The sequence below is a fragment of the Schistocerca cancellata genome, chromosome 1, assembly GCF_023864275.1.
Source record: "Schistocerca cancellata isolate TAMUIC-IGC-003103 chromosome 1, iqSchCanc2.1, whole genome shotgun sequence".
Lineage (NCBI taxonomy): Eukaryota > Metazoa > Arthropoda > Insecta > Orthoptera > Acrididae > Schistocerca > Schistocerca cancellata.
The window spans coordinates 596,689,885-596,706,983 of record NC_064626.1 but is presented as its reverse complement, the minus strand read 5'-3'; the positions used below and the strand labels follow the sequence as shown (position 1 = coordinate 596,706,983).

Here is a 17,099-nt window from a genome sequence, read left to right as displayed (position 1 = left end):
ATGCAGTCCGTCTATAAAGGAGTCAGCTTATAAAACCCTCGTTCGACTATTATTCGAACTGTACCAGGTATGATTGATAAATTAAACATAGAAGATCCAAAGAAGAGCAGAGCGTTTCGTTAAAGATTCATAAAAAGGGCTCGAAAGGGCGACGGAGTCTCTCATCAACTCCGGTGGCAGACGCTACAGGACTGATGTTTTGCATCACTGCCTGATTTACTGTTAAAGTACAAACAGCGTATGTCTCTAAAAGACTCAACTAATACGTTGCCTCGTCCTGCATATATCTTGTGAAAATATCACTAAGGTAAAATTAGATAGTCTGCTGTCTACACGGAGGCTTTCCAGCAGTCGTTCTTCTCCTGAAACAATTACGAATGCAACAGGAAAAGGGGAAGTATCAGCTGTACACAATATAGCCACTGCCACACACCGTAAGGTGGCTTGCGGATTACAGATGTGGAATAGATGTAGATATATTAAAAACCAAGCAAGTATTGACGAAATTAGACATTGATTTCTAGGAGGGAGGACTCATTGATAGTCGCAATGCACGAATGCAGTGAAGCATAGTAGGCATCAATGAGTACAAGACGTCAGTCAAATTTAGTGCCCTTAAGTTTCAGGATTTTGCAAATAGTCTGAAGGTGCGCCGCAGCACAGGCAGCGTGCTGGAGCGGTGGATGTATGTTCAGAGAGCAACACTGCCCAACGAGTTGGCGAGACGATAGGCTGGCAGGCTATCTACACACGTCAACAAAAGTTATGCATCATCTCACATGATAAGCTCTTGTGTTACTATTGCGACTGTTCATGTACCGATCGGCAAATCACCCCTGACGGTGTTTATAAACGTACATAGTTACGCGTAGAGCGCCGTACTTGAATGAATTGCAGGATTTCAGTTGAAAGTAAAGAGCCTGTAGGGACGCATTAGAGACGTCTTTGGAACAGTAGAGTGAAATTTCATCATGTCACGAAGGACAGTAATCGGGTGTGCATCATCACGTAAGGCTTGTCAATCAGGAAATTGGCTCGATTTATATAGCGGTGTCAAGGTGATAGGGCACGACGTGCAATCGGTTCCAACTGAAATGTAACGTTGAGGAGTCACACCGCACAGGTGCACAAGAAGATCGATATTTTCGACTGTTTAGTGACAAAAAAGTGGGCTGAATGCTCCAGAACTGAATTCAGCGTTCGAAGTGGCTGCAGGATGTTATGTATCGCATCGGACAGTTGGGAGAAGATTGCATGATGCGAATATGGTGAGCTGTAAGTTGCACACCACAATATAATGGACTTTCTTACAGAAGGACGAACAACCATCCAAAATAGAGGCTCCTCGTTAGGCACTGGGCGTTGTTTACGGACTTAACTGATTTGTTTGTACCCTGATAATCACAAACAACGTGTTTCGTGACAACCCGGTAGTATTGAACGCCTCCGACACTATGCCCCATGTGTGCAACAAGGTGGTGGAGTGGGTTTCTGGGGTGGCATTACATGGGACCACCGTCCATCTCTCGTGGTTGTTGAATGAAGTTTCACTAGTTTATGATACAGGGAAGAGATTCTGCAATCAATTGTGTGACCATATCGCTAATATGCTGACGACAATATCATCTTGGAGGGTGACAACGCCGTGCTCCTCGTGCTGTTATCGTGAAGCCGTTCCTTCAGCGTGCTAGGATCGTCAGAATGCAGGGGCATGCTTGTTCGACAGACATGAACTTTAATCGAACACGGGTCGGTTGAAATGAGCTGTTATTGAACGTAGACAGTGACCATGTTCTCAGGGCGACTTATCCAGAATTGACATTGAAGAACAGAACAGTTTGGACTAGGGCTGCTTTGATTATCTCGTAGATATTATGCCACGACGGATTCAAGGCTGCATTTGAGCAAGAGGACGTTTCACCGTATATTCACTTTACCTAGGAATGGTGGGAAGTATTCCCCTCGGGAAACAGACAGTTTTGTCGTTCCATAAATGTTTGTTACTTTGAATTAGTGACCTGGACGCAGTGGAAATAAATATTTGCAAGCCTCAGAGCCAATTTTTGTTTCCTGTACCATGAACTTCGAAACAAAGGGGTGGTGCCAAACGATTGTTGATGTGTGTGTGTTCAAATGATTCAAATGGCTCTGAGCACTATGGCACTCAACCTCTGAGGTCATTAGTCCCCTAGAACGTAGAACTAGTTAAACCTAACTAACCTAAGGACATCACACACATCCATGCCCGAGGCAGGATTCGAACGCGCGACCGTAGCGGTCTCGGGGTTCCAGACTGCAGCGCCTAGAACCGCACGGCCACTTCGGCCGGCATGTGTGTGTGTGTGTGTGTGTGTGTGTGTGTAATGCCCGGGGTCTGTGCACAGTGGGCTGTACCTCGTGAGATGGGCTGGCCTGGACGATACACAGGTTGGGCGGTCTGAAGCCGCCCGTGCTGGACTCTAGTTTTAAGCTGCCCATGCAAACCAGCCACATCAGCAGATGGCGCACTCACTGATACGTTGCAGCGTGGAACGAGACGGCGTACCACGGGCCGTGGCCGCTGACGGAGGACGAGACGTCGATGATCCTGCCGATGGTGCTGCAGTACCTCACCCCCGACTACGTGTCCTTCTTCGGGCTGGGAGCTGTCTCTGCGGCTGTCATGTCTTCAGCTGACTCCAGCGTGCTGTCAGCGTCCTCAATGTTCGCCAGGAATGTTTATAAGCTTATCTTCAGGCAACGCGTACGTATTTATTTTGAATTAGTTGCATTTTCCATGGATCTTCCGAATAATTTTTTGTGAAAATGACATGGAATGAGTCAGTTTGAAAGATTTATTTAAATGTTTTTTTCTATTGTTAATGCAGTAATTCTTTCAGTCCTTTTCATGCAACTGCACTCGAAAAACAAAAATATGACTACACTACACAGGAGCAGTATTGTTACTGCTCGCTTTTGTGCAATCAGTGTCTTCTAAGTGGTGTGTTACTACAGGAAATACTTCCACAAGCCATTCTGAGTGCAAATATACAAAATATGTCAGGAGGTTCATTCGTTTATTTCCAAAACTAACAATTATATGGAATATAAAAGCAGCTGAACTTAAATATTTGAGCACCCTCAGTAATATGTTTCTTCGAGCTCAAGTGTTCATCAAGATGTGTACCCAAAAATTTGAAGCATGCTTCGTGGTTTACTGGCAGCTGTTCAAGCGCGACGTCAGTTATTTGCATGGCTCTCTTCCTCGAACGGAACTGCATATAATGTGTTCTCAAAATTAAGGGACAGTCCTTTTTGCGGAGAACAGCTTAAGAGTTCTTTGAAAAACAGTCTGATAAATCAGGCGCTTAATGGTGTAGTTAAAGCAAGCAGATATTTTTGCCAAAGAAATAGGAAGATATTATGCTTCAGCTTTACATGCAATAAGTACGGCACTCAACCAGGCAACTTGGAGTCAGGCTGCGAGCTCTTGCCTCTGCTGAGTTCATAGCGAAGCACTGTATCTAAAAAAGTGTTACATACGGAACTGGTGGTCTTTCTCTTTGAACAGTTTTTGGTTTACTTTTTTTCATCTAGCTCTCACTTCTTTGGTGGAGATTTGCTGATTCATAATTACGTGAAGAGGAGGCGTGGGCGGGGGGAAGAGAATTGATGAGAGACGTGTCACTCTCAATTCAAGCAGGGAACTGAAGTCATTGTTAACCGACGCAACACAAAAGGTTAAACAATGAATTTACTATGGAGGAGACGAGATCGAAATCTGAACTTACTCTGTATATGACAGTCAGCATGTTAGGAGTGCAGGTAAAAGTATTGTGACGATTGGTACCTTAATATGTACCCACTTCAGTGTGTTACATTAGTGCGGTGTCTGTATTTGAAGGTGTTTATATGGTTCGTTGCAATGTTCCTTCGAACATACATGCATGTCTTTTCTCACTTACACACCACTAGTCTCTTCAAAAGATAACTAAGTGTAGTAACAAAATACAACTTCTTGGCCAGTTTTTAATACAAACATCCTGAATTGTGTCATCACACTTTTTCCTTTCATCCCTGGGACCGATGACCTCGCTGTTGGGTCCCCTGCCTCAAATCAGCCAACCAACCAATCAATCAAACTTTGATCCCGCTATGCCCAGAAATTTCGCACCATTCCATTAGCTTTCTGGTGATGCGGATACCAATGTTTTTCTTCAGGGTCTGTTTGTTTCAAAACACGATAAATTCGCGGTGGACTATTTGAAATCAGATTAAGTAAGTTCAGGATTAGAAGTAGTTTTTCGCCATAAGCAAACAAGACATTGGAAAAAAAAAATGATAAACTACGGGAAGAACAAGGCCTGAAACAAGTCCAACGGCGTGTAGAAATAGCTTGAAATGATATATTCCTCTTCATTCTGAAGCACTTGCATAATTTCCATGTAATGCTATAGTTACGAAGATAAGTTTTATGTTTAAATTTCTGAAGAAATTAAAACTTGGTATATTTATAATTCTATTGTGGATTTAAATCTTTACTTGTAATGACCATCTACTTTTGTGCGGACACTCAGGGAACTTCATTTTAGGAGGGCACTGAGTAACTTAATTTTAGCTTTAGTCCAGCACTCTTTGCGAAACGAGCGCGAAAACTCAATACAATAAAATTTAAAGAGATAATATAGCATTGATACTGAAATGGCTAAAGCATACTGTAACATTTCCTTTTCGATGTGATCTTTATCGATGGCTGATTTTTACAAAACTCGTATTACCTCTGTGTAATCTAATTTACTCGTTTCATTTTTGTTTAGATAAATCTGCCCTGTCCAGTTTTTAGCTACTAAGTCCGCTGTAGAGCTACATACATTTAGAAACTAGATTTAGGGGAATTGTGCTATCATTTGTACGACATTCGACGCATCTCGATGAAATAATGGTTTATTTGAATATACTGGACGAATGCGACAGTCAGTGTCAGCAACACTAACCGTTATTCCTTAAAAAAAAATAAAATACGTGAATGGCTTCTGTTACGTTCATTGTAAAAACCACCTTTCTCCCATCTTATGGTTCGGAATAATGTAACCTTTAGTAATCTCAGTTATTTGTAGCTTGTGACGTTCCGCCCACGTTAGAGGATTTATCTCTCGCTGCATTGTGTAACGACAAATATGTGCAAACTAGGTTCCTGTGCTCAAACAGTTTCGAAGAATTTTTCGTCTGCTTACAGTTGCCTCACTTGGGGCTTGGCTTCCGGACAAGGGTCAACCACTGAGTAATGAAAGGGAAGCAGTGCCTCTGCTAATTAGACAAACAACCTTGAGCCACTACATTCTTAGAAGAAGGTGGCCCACTAATATCATTAATCACAAAATCCAATTTGCGTTCCGTTGGTATGCATTTGAAAAATATTTTTTCTTCTTGTGAGCTACGCTTACTTTCGGGTTATATTCTACATCTACATCTACATCCATACTCCGAAAGCCACCTGACGGTGTGTGGCGGAGGGTACCCTGAGTACCTCTATCGGTTCACCCTTCTATTCCAGTCTCGTATTACTCGTGGAAAGAAGGATTGTCGGTATGCTTCTGTGTGGGCTCTAATCTCTCTGATTTTATCCTCATGGTCTCTTCGCGAGATATACGTAGGAGGGAGCAATATACTGCTTGACTCTTCGGTGAAGGTATGTTCTCGAAACTTTAACAAAAGCCCGTACCGAGCTACTGAGCGTCTCTCCTGCACAGTAACGAAATGCATAAATTCTTTTTGGTGTACTTTGAGAGGCCATTGAAAATGAGTCGGCGAAAAAGATCGAACTTGTGCAGAGTGAAACTCCGACGGTGAGCGAGGCTTGCTTGTGTTTCAGGCCTCCGAGATGGAGATCATCTGGGTGATGCGGGTCTCCATACTGGTGGTGGGCGTCCTGTCAACCATCATGGCGCTCACCATTCCCTCCATTTACGGCCTCTGGTAAGTTAATATAATACCACTGCCTCTTTCTTTTCTCTGCCTCCTCGAAAAATCTGAAGGTCTGACATCATAAATCGTCTGTCAAATGGACAACCCAAGTTCCGCCCCCTGTGACGACAGCCAAAGAGTTACTCCAACGGAAAATATAGGACACAATGGCAAAAACCGTCACTACTGGCCGGGAATGCTGTGTGATAACGGCATGTCGCCTCCATTCACGATATCCACAACCCTCACTATTGACATTGCAATTCAAACCCTCAAACATTCCATTACAACAGTGTAAGTTACAGAATTGGTAAACCGTGTAGGCCTAGTATTCGGAACTATGGAACATTCAGTCTTTGTCTATGATACGGTACTGCTTGTCAAAGATAATAAAAACGAATGGGAACAGACAGTTCCAAATACAAGCAGAAAAACTGGAACAACTTGTTTCACCTAAAAAAACGAAACTTACGCAAGTATCAAAGCGACAATAAATAAAAACTGACAAGATCGTAGCGCCACGCTTCACGAAAGTTAATGTATGGTTAAATAGTACAAAAAAGTCGATGAATCGAGGATTCTGAAATACAGCACTTCAACAAGAACAACTTAATGTAAAGAAATGTCTTTCATGGAGCTGTAAAATTTGGCATTAGAAAGTAATTATCATATAAGAATCATTTCACTCCAACTATTGTGCCATTCATTCTTCTTACTTACATGTTAAGAGTAATAATAAGTAAAAGAATGTGGAGAATGAGAAAGTAGTTTGAATAACAACCAAAGATAACGCAAATTCGACACAATAATCTACAAACACAGTCAGGAGAGTCACAGCTACGACCTGGGGCCGGCGCGCCTACACGAGTCCAGGAAGCAGCGCTTTAGCGCTCTCGGCTACGTTGGCGGGTTTGTGCCATACGAGTTCTTAATTATAAATGATTTGTGAACCTTCCTTAAGTATTCTACATAATTTATGTGATACAATAATAATCACAATTCTTGATCTGTGAGTAGATACGTGCTCATGAATGTATTCAGGCGTATACCTAATATTGGCAACAAAATTTAAAAATACAGTTCTTTATCGAGACAACAAAACTTCAAGTATAGCAATTTTAGTAAGGAAGGAAGAAGAATAATTATTACAACACCTTGTATTTATTACAACTTATGAAGGGAACAGACTCATTTATTGTAGCAACTTATAAGGAAGAATGTGTGTGTCATGGTGTGTAATATGAACCGCTGCGACGCAACTCTAAAATTAATTGAACGCATGTGGGTGTCATAATTACTCAAAATGTGTAAATACTATATTAACATTACATTTTACGTTAATGAAAATTCATTTTCCCTCTTTACTAAAATTTCTGCACTGTAAGTTTTGGTGTCGCGGTTAAGAACTGTATCTTTAAATTTTGTTACCGTTTTTAGTTACACTACTGTTTAGGTTCATACGTATACAAGGTGGTGAGAAAATGTATGAAACGTTTGTAAGATCGTATGAGGGCAGCTTCTAGTGAGACGTAAACGTTAAGAAAAAATACGATTCACTGCGCCGTTCCCCAGTTATTTAGCATTTAAATGAGCCAATGAGGGCTTCGCGCGCTCGCATTCAAGCGGCCTGCCAGAAGAGGTGTTGCCCAGCGAGTGCTTTGCTTGGTTGACTGAAACTGGAAATTGCGCGCGCAAGGCACTGATTGCCTGACTCCAGTGCTAAATAACTCGGAAACGGCGCAACGCATCGAATTTTTTCGTGACATTTATGTTCCAATACAACCTGCCCTGCAAAATCCCTACAAGAGTATCAAAGATTTTCTGACCACCCTTTATATCTATGTACATATCAAAAAATATGATTGTTATTGTGTCACCCAAATATGTAGAATACATAGGAAAAGTTTACAAATTATTTACGGTTAAAGATTTATATGTCACAGAGATTTCGTGTTTACATTGTAACACCAGATTGCTCACTGATGGTAAGGAAGAATGTTCCATAATGCGTAAATGCTGGACATCCGCATTCATGTAAACGTTTCTTTGTCAATGAAATGACAGTGTGTTTAGTATCAAGTTGTGCAGACCCACTGGTGACGTGCGATTGCAGCTCTGTGGTGTGGCGTGCGCAGGTCCATGTGCTCGGACCTGGTGTACGTGATCCTGTTCCCGCAGCTGCTGATGGTGGTGCACTTCAAGCACCACTGCAACACGTACGGCAGCCTCACCGCCTACCTGGTGGCGTTCTTCGTGCGCATCAGCGGCGGCGAGCAGCTGATGGGGCTGCCCGCGGCCATCCACTTCCCCGGCTGGGACGAGGAGAACCAGCGCCAGCTGTTCCCCTTCCGCACCTTCTCCATGCTGCTCTCGCTCATCACGCTCGTCTTCGTCTCCTGGCTCACCAGGCGAGTGACCACCCCATATTCTTCAACAGCTTCACTCGCTGGTCGCATAGGAGATCAAAATAAAAGCCCATAAAAAGATTTTCACCAACCTCCCGACTTGCATATTTTGTTTTATTTCCTTCATTTGTGTTGCCATAGTTTCTGTAGTTGCTTTATAATTATTGAACGTATTTTAAATCTGTGTCTGCAACAACAAGAAAGAGAGTGTTTTTATCACGAAAACCGTTTCCTTTATTGACGGTAAAGGTCCCTGCCTACATATACACATATACTCTGCAAACCGTGCGTGGCTGAGGGTAGCTTATACCACCATTAGTCATTTCCTGTTGCACTCACAGACCTACGGGAAACAATTATTTATATGGCTCCGCACGAGCACTATTTTCTCTCATCTACTTACGCGAAATTTACTTTGACGGCGGGAAAATCATCCTGCATTCAGCTTCGAATTGTGGTTCTCGAATTTTTCTCAGTAGTTTTTCGCGCAAAGAGAGTCGCTTTCGCCGGCCGGGGTGGCCGAGCAGTTCTAGGCGCTACAGTCTGGAACCGCGCGACCTCTACGGTCGCCGGTTCGAATCCTGCCTCGGGCATGGATGTGTGTGATGTCCTTAGTTTAGTGAGGTTTAAGTAGTTCTAAGTTCTAGGGGACCGATGACCTCAGATGTTAAGTCCCATAGTGCTCAGAACCATTTGAACCATTTGAACAGTGTCCTTCATCCAGGAATTCCCACCAGAGATCAAAAAGCATCCTGTACTAGTAACGTGTCGATCCCGACATGGTGCAGAACCGAAACACAAAAATAGTACTAAGGAATGTGATGCACCTACTTTCTATTCGCGATCGTCTTTATTGATGACGTGAACCGTTCGTCTTTCGCACTACCGTCCTAATGTGGTCGTTCCACTTCATATCGCCCTGCAACATTGTACCTTGACGTTTAACAGACCTGAGTGCGCCAACATGCACAGTACTAATGCTGTATTGCTGCCTTGTATTTCCTACTCTTCCACATTAACTTCCATTTTTCTGAGATTGAAGCAAGCTGCCATTCATCACACCAACTGCACTGCCCGAACAGTCAACTGACATTTGAATCACTCGCAGCGAGAGAGCGTGATGGGCGAGAAACTGAACTAGCCTCAACAAAAGCAGACTAGCATTCGCACCAGAGGGCATTCCTGGCCAAGAGATGTCTACTAGTATCAAATAGCTTGGTTCAAATGGCTCTGAGCACTATGGGACTTAACATCTATGGTCATCAGTCCCCTAGAACTTAGAACTACTTAAACCCAACTAACCTAAGGACATCACACAACACCCAGTCATCACGAGGCAGAGAAAATCCCTGACCCCGTCGGGAATCGAACCCGGGAACCCGGGCGCGGGAAGCGAGAACACTACCACGCGACCACGAGCTGCGGACTACTAGTATCAAACATAAGCTTTAGTTTGAGGAAGAAGTTTCTGGAAATGTAAGTTTTGAGCATAACATTGAATGGTAATGAAACATGGATCGTTGGAAAATCAGAACAGAAGAGAAGCGAAGAATTTGAGATGTGTTGGTACAGACGAATTTTGCAAATTAGGTGGATTGGTAAGTTAAGCAATGAAGAGGTTCTGCGCAGAATCGGAGAGCAAAGAAAAAACACTGATAAGAAGAAGGGGTAGGATTATCGGACATCTGTTTAGAAATCAGGAAATGACTTCCGTGGTACTAGAGGGCAAAAACTGTAGAGCAAGAAGAGATTGAAATACATACAGCAAATAATTGAGGACGTAGGTTAGCACAGGAGAGGAATTGGTGGCGGGCCGCATCAAACCAGTCAGAAGACTGATGACTCGGGAAAAAGAAGAGAGAGCGAGAAAGGCACAACAACAAGATGCAGCTCTAATTAATATATGATAATTTTGTGAAACAAGGAGAATACTACTGTACAAACTCCTGTTGCATTTCAACAAATTTGCAATAAGTATTCTCATACGGTGTGTGTCGATATAATGTGGTTTTCCCTTCATCATGAGGTGTGGTGGATTATCTGGCGCGTTAAATGATGTAGTCCTTGCATTCCTTGCAAGTTTGCCCTTGTTCCACATTCACTGATTTGACTGAAAGTGGAATGAAAATGCACTTCACACTGTTCACTAGTTAGCCTATGCGACGACTTTCTGTAAAAGCTCGGGTCTTATGCTGCTTATTAGCCATTCATTGTTTTTAAAGAAAACGACATTCTTCGACAAGTACCCGTAGGTTAAAAGAGAATCCCGTCCTGTAATGTACCGTTCCATACTTCCCAGCGTGCATAGTAAAGTAAAGAAAGACAAACACGGTGTCATGTTTTAGTTATTGTCGGTTTTTGCAACACTCCTTACGCTCCCTGTTGCCAAAAAATCTATATAAACGATAGTATTCACACTCATCGGACATCGTATTCGGAAGTGTAAATTGCAGGCCGCTTGGCGCGCTGCGATAGCAATGGGTAACGATAACGAATGTCGCGAGTGTTATGTTGGAGTGTAGTGAAACTTCACTATAAAAACGATTTGCAGGTTATAAAAACAAAGACGGTGTAGGTAAAGAGGAGCTATAATCCTTATTTTAACAATAGAGATACTAGAATACGGGGAAGTAGCGCAAATTTTTAGGACAACAACAGAAGACCAAGTTATTCCTTCTACCGACTGAGATGTACGTGATCGCTGGAAATCACTAAGACTTGACGTAATAAGATTGCTACACAAAGCCACAACGATGACGTATTGGCAGTTCAGAGCATTCCCAGGTATGGTAGAAAAAGAAAAAAAGGAGAATAAATGACAACGACCACTGTGTTTGAATCATTTCCTCAGTCCCTGTAAACGTCTCATCACAGAGAGATAACGTTGCGTGCAGGTTTGGTGACAATTATTGCAGGGTGAGAAGCCTGCAGCTGACGCATCGGTGGTGGAGGTCCGCTCCCGCTAGTCGTGACCCAGGCTTGGGAGAGGTGCGGACTCAGCGCCGCCTGGCCGCGTACAAAGGCGCCCGATCTGGCCATCTGTGTGAGGAGGGCCCCTCCACAGCCAGACCCGCGGCTAGGCCTCTCCCCCCCCCCCCTTCACTCCCTTTCAATAGCCATCCCCGCCGCCAACACGTCTGCCTGCTCCTTCACAGCTTGCGCCGCCTCCGTTTATTGGAAATGTCCTCCGTTCTCCGCGTCACGCGTCAAATACTCGTTTTTACACCACGCGTTAAAAGAGAAATGGAGCATGGGTCAGCGGAAAAAACGAAATAAACCGACGACGGTCGTTATATACTGACTGGAAAACCAAGAGAGAGAGTTAATTTTATAATTGTTAAATGAGGAAATTGTTTTTAAGAATCAAGGCACGAAACGTCTATGCCTGAAGTACCATACGAGTATGATTTCCTAGCAGTCTATGTGTGTCAGTCGGTATTGTAGTCGTCTCGGCCGATTTCCGTGTTTAAGAAAATGGTAATATTTTGCTCCTGATTCCGACTGGCTGGAGGACCTGATTGTTAAATAATTTCGTGGAGATGTTTTGGAGCTGGCGAAATCGAGGACTCTCCTGGCGACCCCCGTAAGGTGTAGAAGTCATCGCCCTCTCGGGAGGAGAAACTTTAGAAGTTAGGAGAAGGTGATGCTGATCAACTGAGTAATCTGTGAGAATCCGAAAGTGGGTTCTCGCAAGCGAACGTGGATTTCGGGTCGAATTATCCGTTTTTTTTTCTCTCTGAATTTCAGTAGGCGAAGATTTGAAATTAGGTTGTGGAGGCAAGTAACTAGCTGAACCGTGGTGTGTAACGAACGAGGCTGATTTGGCAAGCATTTTGCTGAAACTAATAAATTGTATTCGTTTCGATGGAAATTTGGGTGCAGCATTTTTTGTGTGACTTACCACTGACTTTAAATTATATTTCCCTTGCGTTGTCGTAGCGAACCTCGGCGAGAGAGGCTAGGAACCAGATGCACGTATTCCAGTTCACGTATTTCGTTTGCTACATGGCATTAATTATTGACTTTGCAATAGTGAGAAGTTTAACCCTGATTAGGAAAGGATTGGGAAGGAAGTTGGCCAAGACATTTCAAAGGAATAATCCCGACATTTGGCAGAAGCGATTTAGGGAATCACGGAAAACCTAAATCAAGATGACCAGACGCGGGTTTGAACTGTCCGTCCTCCAGAATGCGAGTTCAGTGTGCTAACCACTGCGCCACCTCACTCAATTTTAACCCTGTCTCGCAGGTCAAAGCGAGACGGATGACCCTTGTTTTAACTTATTTCACATGTACAGGATTACAGATAATTAATCTAGGTCTGTCCAATTAAATCCGAGAAGAAGTACGTCGTGTAGTGAGTCTCGGAAGCAACAAATAGCCGAGAGTGCGTGCATTCAGGGCAATACCATCAGTGGCACTTGACGCGATCACACGGAAATTCCACAGCACGGACGACAGGAAAATTTCAAGCAAATACAGCGTTTTTAGCAGTCACCATTAGAAAGGACATTTTAAGAGCGAAAACGTTATTAGGTTAGTTGTAACCCATCATACAAACAAACTGTTCCGTTGAGCGTACACTACATACGATTTGGCAACCCCGGTGAGAATACCACAGTTTATTCTGCAGGGAAATCTTACAAATACCACATGCCGTACAAGCACGGTCAAGGCACACTTCGCATTTCAACTGAAGTGAACGTTTAATGTCTCTGTGTATACCAACTGTTCATATACCAGAATATTAAAGCTCACCTTTAAGTGCACGCCATGAATCATAGTTCAACTTCAAATAATGTTTGATGAATATACTATACTTCATTCTTTTACTCTAGCTATCGACCATGTATCTTTGTTTCTAACATAACCAATGTAAAGCAGAGATTGAAGCTTCGACGGAAACAGTAATAGCCCAATGATCTGCTTGTCTTGTTAGGCCTCAAGTTAATATGAAGTCAATATGAAAGTGCCACTATGTTGATTACATACGACATAGTGACTTGGAGGAAGAATGCAAAACCGAAAAATGCAGAGTCACGCCGGGACTTTCATGCTGTTCGTTCCACATAAAGTTCATCGAAAATGGAATTAAGGAAATAAAAGTAAAGTATCATAAATGGCATTACATTTTAGCGTGGAAGAAACCACTGATAGAATTACTGATGACGCTTCTCCTGTGTGAAACTAAGAAAATACTATAGGACCTGTCGAATGGAATAAGTGGACTTCTGTTCACAAAATGTGGAGTCAGAACAAACTAAACTAAGACAAAACTTTAGAATTGGAGGAGGAAAGAGAGTAGCAACAAACTTAAAATAAAACTTTAGGACTTAATAGTTGGCAAAGTTAAGGAATTTTGCTAGACGGAAGTCAAGTTTCACGTGATGGGCGCCGAAAAGAGGACACAAGAAGAATGATTATGCAGAGAAAAAGTGCATCCATCACCAAAAGAATGGTTCTAGTGTCGAAGCCAGGCATTAACTTGATAAAAAAATTTCAGAAGATATACGTCTGGAGCACAGTATTGTATGGAAGTAAATCATGGACCATGAAAACAGGAAAAGAAGATACTCATTAAGTTGGAGATGTAGTGCTACAGAAGGATGCAGACAATTTGGTGGAACGATAAGAAATTAGGATGTTTCTTTGCAGAATAGGCGAGGAAAGACATGTGTGGGAAGCTGTAGCTAGCAGAGACAGCACGATAGGATGTCTATCAAGAACAAAGAATAATTGACACTACACTTGATCGAGGACAAGAATTGGCTCTGAGCACTATGCGACTAAACTTCTGAGGTCATAGTCGCCTAGAACTTAGAACTAATTAAACCTAACTAACCTAAGGACATCACACACATCCATGCCCGAGGCAGGATTCGAACCTGCGACCGTAGCGGTCGCCCGCTTCCAGACTGTAGCGCCTAGAAACGCACGGCCACTCCGACCGGCGAGGACAAGAATTGTAGGGAAAGAAAAATATTGGGCTGCGTGCCTACAAAATTAAATCACTGTGCAGCATATAGTTCAGGAGCTATGACATCATAAACATTTAGAAGCGTAAAAAAGCAGCTTGCGTATAAAACGGAGAACAAATTACCTAGTATTTGATAATGAAATCAATAAGCATCTTCCAAGATAATTCCAAAACTTTTGTAAAATTTTTCTCGCTTACACCCTTAACTCAAATATACAATGAAGCGCCAAAGAAATTGGTATAGGCACGTTTATTCAAATACAGATATATGTAAACAGACAGAATACGAAGGTGCGGTCGGCAACACTTATATAAGACAAGAGTCTGGCGCAGTTGTTAGATCGGTTACTGCCGCTACAATTGCAGGTTATCAAGATTTAAGTGAGTTTGAACGTGGTATTACAGTCAAAGCACGAGCGATGGCACACAGCATCCTCAATGTAGCTATTAGTGGGGATTTTCCCTTACGACCATTTCACGAATGTACCGTGAACATCAGGAATCCGGTAAAACATCAAATTTCAAACATCGAAGCGGCCGGAAGAAAGATCCTGCAAGAACGGGACCAACGAACACTGAAGAGAATCGTGCAACTGACAGAAGTGCAAACCTTCCGAAAATTGATGCAGATTTCAATGCCGCGCCATCAACTCGTGTCGGCCTTAAAACCAGTAAACGAAACATCATCGATGTTGGAACGCGCAAAGGTGAAATGAGATCGGTCCTGGGGCCGCATCCCCTCAATAAGGTTGTCAATGCTCTGTGGTTCCGAGATGCGCATGTCTAATGCGTCGACAGCGATGCGTACTCGGTCAAGATATTGTCCCAAGGTTTCCTGCTGCGCCCGAACTTTCCAATAATATTCTTGCTCTAAATGAACGCGCATACGCGCTGACAGTTTTTGCTTTATCACGCGTTGCCTAAGGTGCCCTAACGACCTACGTTCCTGCAAGACTTCCGCCCAAAGTATACTCAACTCACCTTTAGTTACAGGATAAAGTAAGGCTAGCGAAACGGCGTGACGTATCTGTAAGGAATCCACATGAAGCTGAAGGTGCACAAGCAACCACAACACCTGCCGAACTTGAGTCACAGAATTCAAGGACAGTTGCTTAATATCCTTAATAAGCAACAATATCGGTTTAGGCAAACGATCAAATTGATCAGCTAAACTAACCGGTGTCGACTGTTCAGTCAAAGGTTGTACCTCGGCCTCTGAGTCAGACCCAAAACCTCCCCCCTCTAAACCAACAGCAAGCATACGAATATGCAACGAGCGCACTGTATCACATAGTTTCTGATGAAGACGGGTATCCAACCCCATAGGATTAACGGTTGCCGGCCGCGGTGGTCTAGCGGTTCTGGCGCTGCAGTCCGGAACCGCGGGACTGCTACGGCCGCAGGTTCGAATCCTGCCTCGGGCATGGGTGTGTGTGATGTCCTCAGGTTAGTTAGGTTTAAGTAGTTCTAAGTTCTAGGGGACTTATGACCTAAGATGTTGAGTCCCATAGTGCTCAGAGCCATTTGAACCATTTTTTTTGATTAACGATTATTATATCAGACAAATAGTTACTGTAATGCGCCAAAAGTGCCTGAAGTCGAAACACCTCTCGCTGTTTAGGTTGAGACGATCCTAAAAATTCTACTGTTTGTGGTTAGTTCCTGAGCTGCTACTGAGATACGGGAAAGGCACTCACCAAGAGCAGCGAAAAGTTCCGGAGGGAAGGTAATTGATGTTAGTATTGCGGCACGGAGACGGACGGCAAGATCAGACACTCCTCCTTTGGTAGATAGTCCTGTGATTTGGAGTTCGTATATCAAATGTTCCTTGCGTAAATGAGCAATGGAGGGAACGGTGAGTGCATTAACCGTGGCCATGGTAACTGCAAAACACAATAGAATTAGTATAGATGACGATATGCAAGGTTACTATTGATATCACAAAACCATCAACAACACAAGCTATGTATGTACTCCTCCCCTCCAGTTTTAAGGAATCAAAGGCTCTGCTAACAAGTGGAAACGTGCTATTTGCGTCCAATAATACGGCAGGAAGCAGCAGGGTCATAATCACCGAACATACAAAGCTTGTATTAAACAATGCTTATTACCTTGCACAATTTAAATACACTCCTGGAAATGGAAAAAAGAACACATTGACACCGGTGTGTCAGACCCAACATACTTGCTCCGGACACTGCGAGAGGGCTGTACAAGCAATGATCACACGCACGGCACAGCGAACACACCAGGAACCGCGGTGTTGGCCGTCGAATGGCGCTAGCTGCGCAGCATTTGTGCACCGCCGCCGTCAGTGTCAGCCAGTTTTCCGTGGCATACGGAGCTCCATCGCAGTCTTTAACACTGGTAGCATGCCGCGACAGCGTGGACGTGAACCGTATGTGCAGTTGACGAACTTTGAGCGAGGGCGTATAGTGGGCATGCGGGAGGCCGGGTGGACGTACCGCCGAATTGCTCAACACGTGGGGCGTGAGGTCTCCAGAGTACATCGATGTTGTCGCCAGTGGTCGGCGGAAGGTGCACGTGCCCGTCGACCTGGGACCGGACCGCAGCGACGCACGGATGCACGCCAAGACCGTAGGATCCTACGCAGTGCCGTAGGGGACCGCACCGCCACTTCTCAGCAAATTAGGGACACTGTTGCTCCTGGGGTATCGGCGAGGACCATTCGCAACCGTCTCCATGAAGCTGGGCTACGGTCCCGCACACCGTTAGGCCGTCTTCCGCTCACGCCCCAACATCGTGCAGCCCGC

General features: G+C 43.8%; 1 protein-coding gene across 1 annotated transcript in view; it reads left to right on the top strand.

Moving 5' to 3' along the window:
- LOC126182131 (high-affinity choline transporter 1) overlaps window positions 1-17,099 on the top strand; it is a 337,466-nt gene that overhangs the window by 289,942 nt on the left and 30,425 nt on the right. The window contains exons 9-11 of the mRNA XM_049924826.1: window positions 2,526-2,743; window positions 5,852-5,955; window positions 8,079-8,351. Of these exons, the coding sequence (XP_049780783.1) occupies window positions 2,526-2,743; window positions 5,852-5,955; window positions 8,079-8,351 (595 nt within the window). The remainder of the gene's footprint in view (window positions 1-2,525; window positions 2,744-5,851; window positions 5,956-8,078; window positions 8,352-17,099) is intronic.